This window comes from Chelmon rostratus, chromosome 13, assembly GCF_017976325.1.
Source record: "Chelmon rostratus isolate fCheRos1 chromosome 13, fCheRos1.pri, whole genome shotgun sequence".
Lineage (NCBI taxonomy): Eukaryota > Metazoa > Chordata > Actinopteri > Chaetodontiformes > Chaetodontidae > Chelmon > Chelmon rostratus.
Genome location: NC_055670.1, coordinates 9,885,962 through 9,898,592, shown reverse-complemented (window position 1 = coordinate 9,898,592; position 12,631 = coordinate 9,885,962). Strand labels below are relative to the sequence as shown.

At 42.2% G+C, this 12,631-nt stretch overlaps 1 protein-coding gene across 1 annotated transcript in view; it reads left to right on the top strand.

The window, feature by feature from the left end:
- sytl5 (synaptotagmin-like 5) overlaps nt 1-12,631 on the top strand; it is a 36,916-nt gene that overhangs the window by 20,245 nt on the left and 4,040 nt on the right. Inside the window, exons 4-15 of the mRNA XM_041950640.1 lie at nt 101-213; nt 354-471; nt 1,747-1,890; nt 2,161-2,269; nt 2,381-2,510; nt 4,063-4,163; nt 4,822-4,917; nt 8,899-9,077; nt 9,491-9,593; nt 9,712-9,873; nt 9,981-10,089; nt 11,962-12,100. Coding sequence (XP_041806574.1) covers nt 101-213; nt 354-471; nt 1,747-1,890; nt 2,161-2,269; nt 2,381-2,510; nt 4,063-4,163; nt 4,822-4,917; nt 8,899-9,077; nt 9,491-9,593; nt 9,712-9,873; nt 9,981-10,089; nt 11,962-12,100 — 1,503 coding nt within the window. The remainder of the gene's footprint in view (nt 1-100; nt 214-353; nt 472-1,746; nt 1,891-2,160; nt 2,270-2,380; nt 2,511-4,062; nt 4,164-4,821; nt 4,918-8,898; nt 9,078-9,490; nt 9,594-9,711; nt 9,874-9,980; nt 10,090-11,961; nt 12,101-12,631) is intronic.

Genomic DNA, 12,631 nt, shown 5'->3' with positions numbered 1-12,631 from the left:
ATATCTCACCAGTTCATGATATCTAGAATCAAGAGTTTTGGTGGATTTTTCATTTAAAAACACCCTGGAAGTCTGTTGAGTCCATTCGTTGTGTTTGCAGGGAGCTGAAGGTGGTGACAGGAGAGTGGTTCCTGGAGGAGCGGTCCAAGCGCTTCGAACAGGGAGTGCCGAGCAGTGACGTGATCAAACAGACGATCATGAGCAGCCCGGCCGGTTAGTTTCACCACTAACGTTCTGAAAACTGAAAAAGCTGTTATCCAAGCTGTAATGATTGGCTGGAAATTGTATGTTGGGTGGTGGTGTAGTGTAGGAAATGTACTGATTAATGGATTCTTGATATTCTTGATCACAAGCCGCAGACAATAAGTCTACAGAAAACCTGTCGGCCCCCTCTGAGTCGGAGAGATCCGACACCCCAAGATCCAACAGAAGTGCAGTCCTCAGCATTATGGATGGTGCCAGGAGGAAAGGGTAAGAAGTGGAGATGTTTATTTCCATGCAAACACATACATTTCCTGAATTGACTAGGGTTTACTCAATGAACTACACAACATGAAATATGCGAGATAGGCAGGAAGCAGACGGGAAGGATGAAATCATCTCAAGCAATCATTTGAAAGAAATCTCCGCTGTGTCGAGGACTCACCTCAGTACAAAAGCATTAGAAAAGAGCAAGTGGATGCTCATTTGATTTTTCACAGGCCCTGAACGCATTTGAAAATACATTTGGTGAAGTAACACTGCAGTAATTGGATTATGCCAGCTAACATCACTCCTCATCTCGGCTGCACTGAAATGGTTCCTGAAGGCATCGCAGGGATTCAGACGAGGAAGCCAAATAGAGGAAAAGCAAAGCAGCTCTGATAAACAGCAGACATCAGGGCTGCAGAGCAGCAGAAAAAAGGAGAAAAAATGCAGAAAAAATGCATTGTTGACTGCTGAAGACTGTCAAACTAATAAATCAAGTAACTCATTATTGATTATTAATTCAAACACAATCTCTTCATACAAGCGAAGCTGCAGTGCTTTGAGCTAAGTGTGTCAGTATTAACATGCTCACAATGGCACCATTGGTATAATGTTGTCCATGTTTTTTTAATTTAACGTGGTTCATAAAATTGTAAAGGCTTAGTAATTGTCACGGCCCAGCAGTCCAGCTGAGGTTGATGGGAATGTCATAAGTTCTGTCACAAACCAAAATTGTCGAGGTAAAAACTTTGACCTGCTGGTGGTGAGATGTGACACGTTAGGGCATTACCAAAGTCATTGAAATCCATCCTCTGGGCAAAATGGCTATCTGTACTAAAATTTACGGCAACACCTCACTAAAAATGTCAACCTCATGGTGGCGCCAGAGGGAAAGTCAGAGGGTCACCAAAGTCCGTCGGCTTAATCCTCTGAGGACCACGAATGTCTGTACAACATTTTGCAGCCACGCCACCATCATGGCTGAAAATTCAATGTTCATTGAAATTTAACTAAAATCTATGAGAAAGGCTTTTTGAGATCCTGTTAACTAAGAAAAGAAAGAGAAACAAACTGGACAGAAAACCAATATAATAATGTACCAGTGTGTTTCCTGTGCAGGATGCAAACCGTAGAGTTGAGTGACCAACATGATCTCGATAAAGCAGAGGGAGCAGAGAGACACGGCGTAGTGACATGGGACATGGACATGGATACTGGACAACTCCAATATAGAGTAGATAACAGTGTGCGTGCGCCTGTTTGTGTGTTTGTGTGTAGAAGGATGAAGACGAATAAGAAGGGCAGCCGACCCGCCTTGAAGCCGGAGAACGGAGTCGACAGCGCCAGTGCCAAATCCGTTTCGGATGGAGACGCACAAAGCGTGCGAAGTGTTCGCTCTGCTCCGAGTCCACGTTCAAACAGGTGTCCATCCAATCAACAGACTGAGCTATGTACTGTGCACCAGTATGATGTTAACGTCATACCATAGCTCCATTAGAGCTCACATTCAATTAGTTTTGAAACCACCCGCTTTGAGCTCTAAATACGGTTTTAAAAAGATGTGTGTGCTGTGTCGGCAGGGTAAATGGGTGGAACAGGCTTCAGTATAGGTTTTGTGGTGGGACAGTGCAGTGGAGGAATGTCATGGCTGTTGGAGGCTTGTTGTTGAGCTGGTTTCTTTATGGCTTTCAGGGGCGGTGTGGTGGCCTTGGAGTCCTCAGGGATGCCCACGGTCCTCAACAACCTGCGTTCCCAAACGTCGGACAGATCCTCCACACCCAGCGACAACCGGAGGGTCAGGGTCAGCAACTGATACACACCGACACACATACAGCTGGGGACACTGGGGAAGAATATCCAGATTAAAATGTTTTTTAACAGCTTCGGTGTGCTCACATGTGTTTGCGCGCAGCCCGACGGAGCGGAGAGCGTCGCCAGTTTACACTCCAGCGACAGTGCTTCTGAGAAAAAAACTGCCGGCCATCAAAGGACGAATTCGGGCGCCCCCACCATTTCTGTGTCCAGGGCCTCGGTTTCATCAGGTACCTCTGCCACAACCCAAACCTCCACCTTCACTTTGTCAGGTTTTTTTGTTTTGTTTTGCTTCACACTGAAGCAACGTGACTCCAGCTCACACTCAAATGTTTCACTATCACAGTTTCAAGATGTGTTGGAGGCAGCGATGTCAAATCAAAGGTGATGCTAAACAGTCTGACCCGTGCAAAAACAACACTCAGCCGCTCTCCAGCTCAGACTGATAAGTGCCTCATAAAGGGCAAAATCATTCCTGCTCCTTCTGTCGGGAGCAAGACATCACATCTGCACAAATTATTCTAATAAGCTACACACTAATCACTGTCTGCTGCTCTTCTTTGTGTCTTGAACTCTTTTCTTTTTTAAGTATAATCTCCTCCACTTTGTCCCTCTCTCTCAGACCCTTTATCTCCAATAGCAACAGATGATAACAAGTGTGTCAAGATTTGAAAATGGCTCCGATTAATGTTGTTAGCTGGAAAAGTGTTGCAGAGTAACGATCTCCAGTCCCGCAAACAGATGTGTCAGATCATACGTATTCGTTTTGTAAGGTGTTGTAGCATCGTATTTCCAATTTTAGGCCAGATTTAGCTTGCTGCTTTTCTATCGTTTTGCTCAGAGACTTGTGCTTGACTTTATGGGTGATGTCCTCCAAAGACACAGTTTGTCCCTGGAGGAGTCTTCAGATCCTCGGATGCTCACTGTTTTAAAATTTCTGACAAAGACTCATGAGAAAGCTGCCTCCTGCAGCTTTACACTCAGTTTTGCCAGCTTGTTAGTTATGCTTCTAATTAGTTTTACATTTCAAAATCTAGATCAACTTTCTTCTTTTTCTTTTTTTTTGCCTGTTTATGAATTTTACACGTTTCAAAGAGTACTTTAGTATATTGGGAAATAAATTCACTTTCTCTCTTAAAATTAGACGAAGCGGGTGGGTATCTCTTTAACGAAACAGAGCCTTCCAGATTGGCTTTCTAACCATTAAAATCTCCCCTTTTCCCTCAAAAGCCCTTTAAAAACCAAAACACAAAAACAAAAGATGAAGGGACAAATTTAACTTTGTTTATCTACTCAAACATAAACTGCATTTGTTAGCATGGCCCTTAAGATACTGGGAGGTACTCCTAATTTACCTCTGTAAACACACCAAACCCTATATTTCAGATCAAGGTGTTTTGTGTCGTAGCAAAATGACCCTTAAGACAAAAACACCTTCATGAAAACAGCCCATATGATTGATGATATGATATGATTTGACGTTCCATTTTTAACCCCTTAAGTACACATGAAACCATGCATATAACTCATTAAAAGGTCTTTATGGACTAAAATCCATTAATTTATCTGTTTATTATCCCCTTAAAATCCCACTGACATACCTTCATGTCATTATTGTTAATGGGGGGGTTGATGGAGCACATCCACTGTGTGCAAAATACAATCAAGTAAAGCTAAACAGCCAATCAGGGTCGAGACAGAATAACAATTTGACACATTGGTTCTAGTTTTACACTGAAATACTAAAACAACGCTGCCTTTTCTTTTACACTAATCACCCAGATCACAGTCGCTCAGAGATGGACCTGTCAGCTCCTGGTTCTGAACCCAGTGACGACGCCCTCAGTCTCAGAAGCCGCTCGGTCCCCGGGCTCAACGAAACCGTAAGCAGCGGCGATCCATCCCTTCTCCCTCCTGCAGCTGCATCCCCGCACACTGATCACATGTTTGATTTCTGCAACAAAACTGCCACGGACCACAACCAGAACAACAGCTGAGTTTGAAATTCACATTTTGACTCCGTTACCTTTTACATCCATACATGTACTACACTGAACGTCTGCATCAAGCTCAGGATCCGTGGGTCCAGTCTGATGAGCCCAAAGTGATGCGTCAGACGTGGGGCTGAATGCTAATTTCACTTCAGAGCTCACTTCAAAGAGCATGACAAGCATCTAAACGGCTGTAGGCTGAAAACAGGTGGAGGATCTGATGGTCAGTATAGGGCTGCTTTGTCTCTGAGCTCACTGAGTGTTCATTTGCATTCAGAGCACTTCACGGAGACACACACACGTGCATTTTTTTTACCTACTCATCCATTCATGCTCACAAGTCTACTGCGAACCCAATGACACTGTGATTTTGTGTGTGAAATGAGAGTAAACAAATTATTACGCTCTGTCCTGACTTGTCTGATTGAATTTATGGAAGCCCACCCACACAGCGCTGCTCTGTGGAAAGCCGTGCAACGTACGGCGACGCTTGGCCCACTTCCCAGATGCCATCTCCCTTTTGATTAAATGTGAATGCTGTCATCCGCAGGAGTTTTCTGATGAGGACGCAGAGGAAGACATCGACGCCCTGATGTCGGCCCACAGCAAGACTCCAAGCCGTCGCCTCAGCAACGCAGTGTCAACGGTACCACCCATGTTACAGCAAGCGCAAACACAGAAATGTCAAAAACAGATCTGGGAAGTCCTGTATTCTGACACAGTGCAAACATGTACATGCACACTCTGTAGACACACATACCGTACACTCGCTGTCACCTGGTGTGTGAGGCGTGGATGCTCCGCTGTTGACTGTGTAAATATAGTGTGAGCTTCAGGGCAAGGGGACGGCTCGCGTCACGAACATCCACCACTGCAGCACGTTTGGGCAGCCTGCTGCATTTACATAAGCTAACTTGACTTGTAGTATGATAATGTGGAGTATTATGGTGGTTGTGTATACGAAAAGAACGTGTTGCAGTCAAAACATTTTATTGTAGGTTCATGTAGCGTACAATCTCTTGTACTTTGGAAATTTTTCCAGTTTTTATCATATTATACGGTCAATTCACACCAGCTACCAAAAGGGACATTATGTCACATGTTGCTATGCAGATAATTTTGCTTTAATGTGCCAAGTTTTTTATGTCTTTGTTTTGTTTTGTTTTTGGCAAAGGATGGTGGAGCTAATTGGAATTTTACGATGCTCACAGGAACAAGAAAATACGTTTAAAACTGCACAACTCAATATTATATGATCCACAGACCTCGCTGTGGACACTTTTTATTGTAACTGCTTCCCCCTTTGCAGGAGAAAGAAAAATATCATTGAACTGAAAGTGATTGTACTGGGGTGGAGGCGGAAATTATCTTCAAACATGGCCATATAAAACCAAAACTACCTGCATTCATTCATCACACATATTAAATTGGTACCTTTTTTATTTACCAGATTTCACATGTTTACACTTGGGCCCTTAGCAAAGCTCACTTGGTCACACATGTTAAGCAACTATAAAGCACTTAATCTGGCAGAAAATATAGTTATTTAAATGGCCGAAATATTTGATTTATTGTGTGTGTGCGTGTGTGTGTGTGTCTTTGTGCGAACTGCACAGGTAAACAGGCGAGACAGATGTCCTGCCTGTCTGACACTTATCATGCCATCTCATAAATGATGAACAGCCATCACTGAGCTGTTATTGGCTGGACGTGATGAGGGACAATATGCATATATACGTAGCTGAGTCTGTCATTGATTAAAGCTCTAATATACTCTGCTCTCTGTTACATGATTCAGTCCATGGAGGGCTTTGGGTGGATAATAAAAGCACTGCTGAAGTAGAATTAAAATCATTTATTTAACAGTGCAATTTCCATTACCTCTTAAATGTTCTTTTGAATTTATTCCATTGATGAATCAGAATGAAATATACATTCAGTTGCCAGTTTATTAGGTACACCTAGCTAAAACTAATGCAGTCTAATACAACAGTCCTGCCTGCCTGCCATATAAATGGAGTGGACAAAATAATAGAAACACCTGCCTGTGTAACAACTGAAGCTGATGGGAATGTTATTAGTTTTAAGGTTTGGCCATCAAACCAGCACTTGCCAAACTAAGAAAGGGGTCAGCAAAGTTGTGACAGTTCAGTTTGAGCAATCCATCCAACAGCTGTCAAGATGTCTCACTCAAAGCCGCAAATATCAGCCCGCAGGTGGCGCTCGATGAAAAGTCAGAGGGTCACCAAAGTCAATGGGCTTCATCCAGTGGGGTCTGTGCCACATTTTGTTGCATCCATCCAGTAGTTGTAGAGATGTTTCACCCTCTATCATCCCCGTAGCCACCTCACATGCATGAATGAAATGACTTTGAAGCAGTTGTAAAATATAAATACATAATGATTTCACAGACACAGAAAACATCATGGACGAACGACTCCTCTTCCTCATTCTGACTGTTGCCCTGTGTGCTTCCATGATGATTTCACAGATGATTCCAGATGAGTTGTAATCTCTGTGGTTTCCTCTGATAATCACCATGGTTACCGTGTGTAATGTGGGTTCTGCAGCTCCTCCTCGGGGGCTGGGGGTCTGCGCTGGGGGTCTGCCTCTATCGCTAACAGATCAAAGAGCTCAGATCTCTCTCCTTCTCCTCTTTTCTTCTCCCTCCTGCCTTCCCCTGTTCATCTCTTTAATGAATCGGCCGCTAGTCTTCCACTCCTGGCTCAGAGAGAAGGTGGTACCTCAATGTCCCTGACTCGGATGCTGAGACTGTAAGTCTCCCCCTGTGACGTTTGTGCATGCATTTATATTCACCACAACATTACAGTGAAGGATCAGCCGCAAAGCACCAGAGCACAAATATTACATTCAGTAATGTATACTGATCTTTCCTGAATATATCAGTATATTCTATATATAATTGCGTGCTCAGTGTGTGTCATATTTGCTCTTTTTAATGCGACGCTAGCTACGTCTATTTCCATTAAGTCTGAGCTCCTCACATTAAACCAGTCGTGTGTCACACTGGCTCCCTGCAGGAAATAAGTGAGGTAGACTTTCCAGAAGAAGCAGCACAGTGTGGCTCAATCCTGGCGTCTTTACTTCAGCGCTCTCCAGAACAGCATTATTATCAGTGGATTACACCAGTTATATCCTGCCCAGAGCTGCAATAGTCATGTTTGTCTGCTTCCCAAGACATTTTCCAGACAAAATTACCTGCTGTGGTTGTAATGATTAGGTTAAATAGCTTTTGCAGGTACACAAAATGAGCAGGCTATTGTGGTCTTAATGCTGTCTGATTTGTTGTGTTTGAATTGTTACTTTTTAATTTGCCAATCTGAAACTCAGGCATTCGCACAGGTCAACAGATCCACTGCTCCATAGTCAGAGTAAAGTTAACTTTCTGGATGTTTCTGCTAATAATAACACCTCTAATTAGCAGCTCTTCCCATTCTCCTTAAAAACACTGGAGTTTGTGATGCATTTTACTTTTTTGCCTTTTGGGTTTTCTTGTTTTCTTCTGATTATCCTCTTACATTCCATGTTCCTTTTATCTAATTTGGCCGTTATTTGAGTGAGCTGTCTTTGTGTTTTATTTTTTCATTCTCTGTTGTGAGGATTTGCTGCTTTTCCTATTTCTTATGTCTTCCCTGATAGTAAATTGAGTAGCTTTTGGGTTTTAGACTGCTGATGAAACAAAATAAGCCATTTGTCTTTAGAAAACTGTGACAAAGACCAAATGATTAATATGTTAATCAAGAAAATAATTGGCAGGCTGATCAATAAGGTGTGATCTTGCAGTTGTTAGTTTGCAGTCAAACCAAAACATCAACAGTGGTATTGAGCTGAAAAAACACTGATAACCCACAACCTCTCCAATGCCCCCTCCCCACCCCACCAACCACACGCATAAACAAGAGGGACTGGCCAGATTACCTTAGAAAAAAAAGAGAAAAAGAAAAGAAAGAAACATGTAACTGTGTACTGAGAGAAACTATGAAAGCACGAATCCCACATGGAAATCAATGCCACTTATGTGCTTCCACCTCATCCTTTCACTTTCACACATCTGACCCACTGCATGCTTTCATATGCTGTAACCCTTCCAAACTAAACCGTCCATTATTACTTTCCAGACCGAGTAACAAAGATAATGCCTTATTTGTGGACATGATACAAACTGCAAACCTGTTACATGCACAATTTATTTTTCAAGCATTTTTTAATGCAGGTAAGTTTCACTAAGAGCAGCTCTGTTCACATGTCCTCTATGCCAGAGTCCCCTCATCTCCCCTGTGTGTCCAGCAGGCTGCTTTGACTTATATACATACACAGCCTTGTGGGGATGCAGTTGTAGCAATGAGCAATTTCAAGCGGCATGAGCCTTACCCGTAACATTACCGTGTATTGCCACAGATTTTATTCCATTCAAGTTCATAAAGGCGTGCAACTCTTTTATTTCTACCATATTTCATCAGCGCTCTTTAATAATTTAGATGCTGTTGTTGTCGCTCTTTTATGCTACACATGTGTTGCTCTTTGTCTTCTTCCTACATATTCAACACTTTTTTTTCTCCTTTGACCTTCTCCCCCTCTCGCGTTTCCCTCTCTCTTTGCCTGACAGAGTAGCATAAACAGCATGATGAGCATGTACAGTGAGACTGGTGACTATGGCAACGCCAGGGTGAGCGGCGAGATCCTGCTCAACATCAGCTACAGCTACAAGACCGGTGCTCTCAATGTCCTGGTGAAAGAGTGTCACAACCTGGCAACAGGAGATGAGAGGAGGCAACGCACGGACGCGTAAGAGTGCACGCGCGCGCACACACACACACACACACACACACACACACAGACACCCAGATAATAAGTGCTCAATAGGTCTGCAGTGGTAGATGTTGTTAAGAAATAGATCAGCTCCTTACTTTGTGGAAAAGAGTCGATGCCATCATGTATGAAGGGTGACCTACCAGAATCATCAGAGCACCTTTAATTCGATTTGCAGCGTTTGGTTTTAGTTGTTTCGTTTATTTTCCAGTAAATTCTGTGGTTCAGAATCGACCCACTATATTTACTGTTCCATAGTCGTTTAGAAGAGCATCTGCTGTAGTAAACCACGGGTAGCCAATATTTCATGTTGGTCTAAACTAGATGGAATAGTTTCTATCACCTGCAATGGAGCCGGACTGACTCACTCATCTTTCTCTTCATGGCAGCTATGTGAAGACGTACCTCCTGCCGGATACGTCACGACAGAGCAAGAGGAAGACAAGTATCAAGGCCAACACCATTAACCCTGCTTTCAATGAGAATCTGAGGGTCAGTGGCTGAAAAGCTGTAATAAGCCCACATGTGCAAGGGCTTTTCTGTGAATTCAAATGCAAACTCAAACTCAACGCTTTTACCATTGGGCTCGTGTTTGTCCTGTGTTGATTAGTATGTGATCAGCCACTCGCAGCTGGAGACACGAACCCTGCAGGTCTCCGTGTGGCACCATGACCGCTTCGGACACAACAGCTTCCTGGGAGAGGTCGAGCTTACCTTCGACTCCTGGGAGTTTGATTCCCAAATCGAGGAGTGGTACGCTCTGCAGCCCAAGGTAGGACTGCAAATCAGCCTGCTGTCACACATGTTGTCTTCTTCGTCCACAGTATGCAAACACACAAACACAAGTGTATGAGAGGATTGTAAATGATGTTTGTGTAGGTGGAGGGCAGTATAGACTCCACAATGCAGTACAAAGGAGAACTGACTGTGGTGTTGAAGTACATACCTGCAGAGAAGAACCTCATGCTGCCCCTGGACCAAGTACAAGGTACATTCATAACTCAAGGCTCATATTGTGTTTAACTTTTTTAAAAAGACGTGAAACAAACTGTTCAAATAATTGCCTTCACAACAAATATCTAACTTTTGACATACAGATAAAGTTAGATCCTGACTTCCCCCATTTGTTTTCCTAAAGTAGCTTTAAAGGACCAGTCTGTAGGATTTAGTGTCATCTAGTGGTGAGGTTGCAGACTGGAAAAACCTCTCGCCTTCCATGTGTTTGAGAACCTACAGCCGCCACCAAAACACGACTCCACAAATGTAATACAAAGAGCTTATTCTAAGGCAGGGGTCGGGAACCAATGGCTCGCGAGCCAGATGTGGCTCTTTTGACGGCCACAGATCAGGTAGTGACAGGCACTGTTTAAGTGAGGCTGCCGTATTTTGCTGTCGAAAATAGCGGTCGATGTGCGCATGCGCAAAGGGGCGCACTACGGCTTGTCGTTAATCCCGCTGTCAGCTAACTAATTAGTAATTATTAAAGAAATACTCATCATTAATTAGCAACAGCATAACAATGTTATTAAAAAGAATTCAGACTTAAGACTTACTTTAAAAAGTGTTGAAATTACATAAAATGCACACATTTACTTGTATTTTTAGTTTTAAACATATTGTATGGCTCTCCTGGAATTTCATTCAAAAACATGTGGTGTTCATGGCTCTCTCAGCCAAAAAGGTTCCCGATCCCTGTTCTAAGGTAACAAAAGCACAATTCTTATTTTCAGGTGATTATACTCTGATGAAAGCATAATTCTGAATATTGTGTTATATTTCTGCCATATTTTACTGATAGAGCCCATAAACTTACACACTGGTCCTTTAAAGTATCATAGTCAGTATATTCTGTTTGTTTCATGTTTGCACTGAGTGAAAATTTCAAACCTAAGATTCCATGTTTTTATGGCTGAACCACTCTATCAGATGTTTTATATATTTATTTCATTGGCACATTTGTGGAAACTTTTGGATCCTCACTAGAATTTCAATTAGAAAGATTTTGCAGGTTTGACCGATATTTGTCTGTGCAGCGTGAGTCTGTAATAATGAGCGACCCACCAGTGGCAGGCTGCTTGTCAACAGAGTTCAGTTTTAAACTGTTCTTCTTCACCATCTGACCTAAAATGTTGTTTCTGCACTCACATCCTCCACAATTTCCAGTAATTTCGACAACCCTGCAACAACACATTGTCATTCCACTAAAAAATCAGTCAAAAATCTCCTTGACTGATTACATCATTTAAGTCCATTTATTAACAGCCTCTTAACACTCATAACTGCAGGTTAAATAACTAAAATCCTTTAAAAATGACATGCAGTCTTTATGGCTTATTAGAATGTGAGAAACATATTCTTAATGCTTATAACTTCTCTGTAGAGCATTATTACATTATTATTTAACCATTTATAAAACTCTATTAAAATGTACAAAGTTTTTGTGAAGGTTATTAGAAAGTGGCCTTTTTTCTTGTGAATCACTGGAGGTTTTTACCACCAGGCTTTTAATGAATCATTCAAATAAAACATTTACAGGTTGACCTGGTCAGAACACATGTGTGACCAGTGTTGTTGGATAGTGTTGATGAAGTAGACATTGCTTGACTTGCTAAAAGGTTGAGGGCGTCCGATGGTTGAATGAATCTGTTGATTCTGTTGACTTTTCCTAATATTTAATTGATTGACTTATATACAGTTGTGGTTGATTTTCTTTTTGATCTGATTTTGTTTTTGACTATGTTAACATTTCCTAAATGTCTAAAGCATTTACTACACACTTGTGTTGTTTCTCGAGCGTTACATAATAAACCTGAGCCTTGATCTGAAGGTTGTTTATTCTCTCTCCATGTGGGCCCCTCAGTGAAGAAAGGGTTCCTGAAAGGCAAGAAGACGAGCAGCTTCACTCTGCCTAAAGGGGGCATGGTTGAGCTGCTAGTCAAAGGAGCCAAAAACCTCACTGCTGTCAAGTCTGGAGGCACCTCTGATCCATTTGTGAAAGGGTGAGATGCTCCCTTTCAGGACGGGTTAGAAACTGTTGAACGGGGGCAGTAGTTTTAAAGAAGGGGCACATCAGTAAAAACGAGTCAAAATGTGTTAAAACTCACTTTTAAAGCCACAATTCTTGGCAATAAAAAACTGCACATTATGAAGTTATTTGGTGTAATGAATGAAAGACAAATACACAACTTTAAATGGTCTAATATGAAATGATGTCGATAAATAGATTCTATTTGTAAATCCAAACACAGCCATGGACAGTTGATGAAACAATGAGCCCCTCAACACAGACATGTAAAAAGCCCCTAACCCTCCCCAAGCATTTTGCATTTTTTGTGATCTTTTGAGGTCTTGCATCATTTTGTAGTTGTTTGTTGTCTCTTTGTATTTGCTTTGTGTTTCTTGGTGGTCACTTTGTGTCTCTTTGTAGTCATTTTGTGTCTCTTGTAGTCGCCTTGTGTCTCTTGTGGTCGTTTTGTGTCTCTGTAGTCATTTTGCGTCTCTTTGCAGTTGTTTCAAGTCTCTTTATAGTC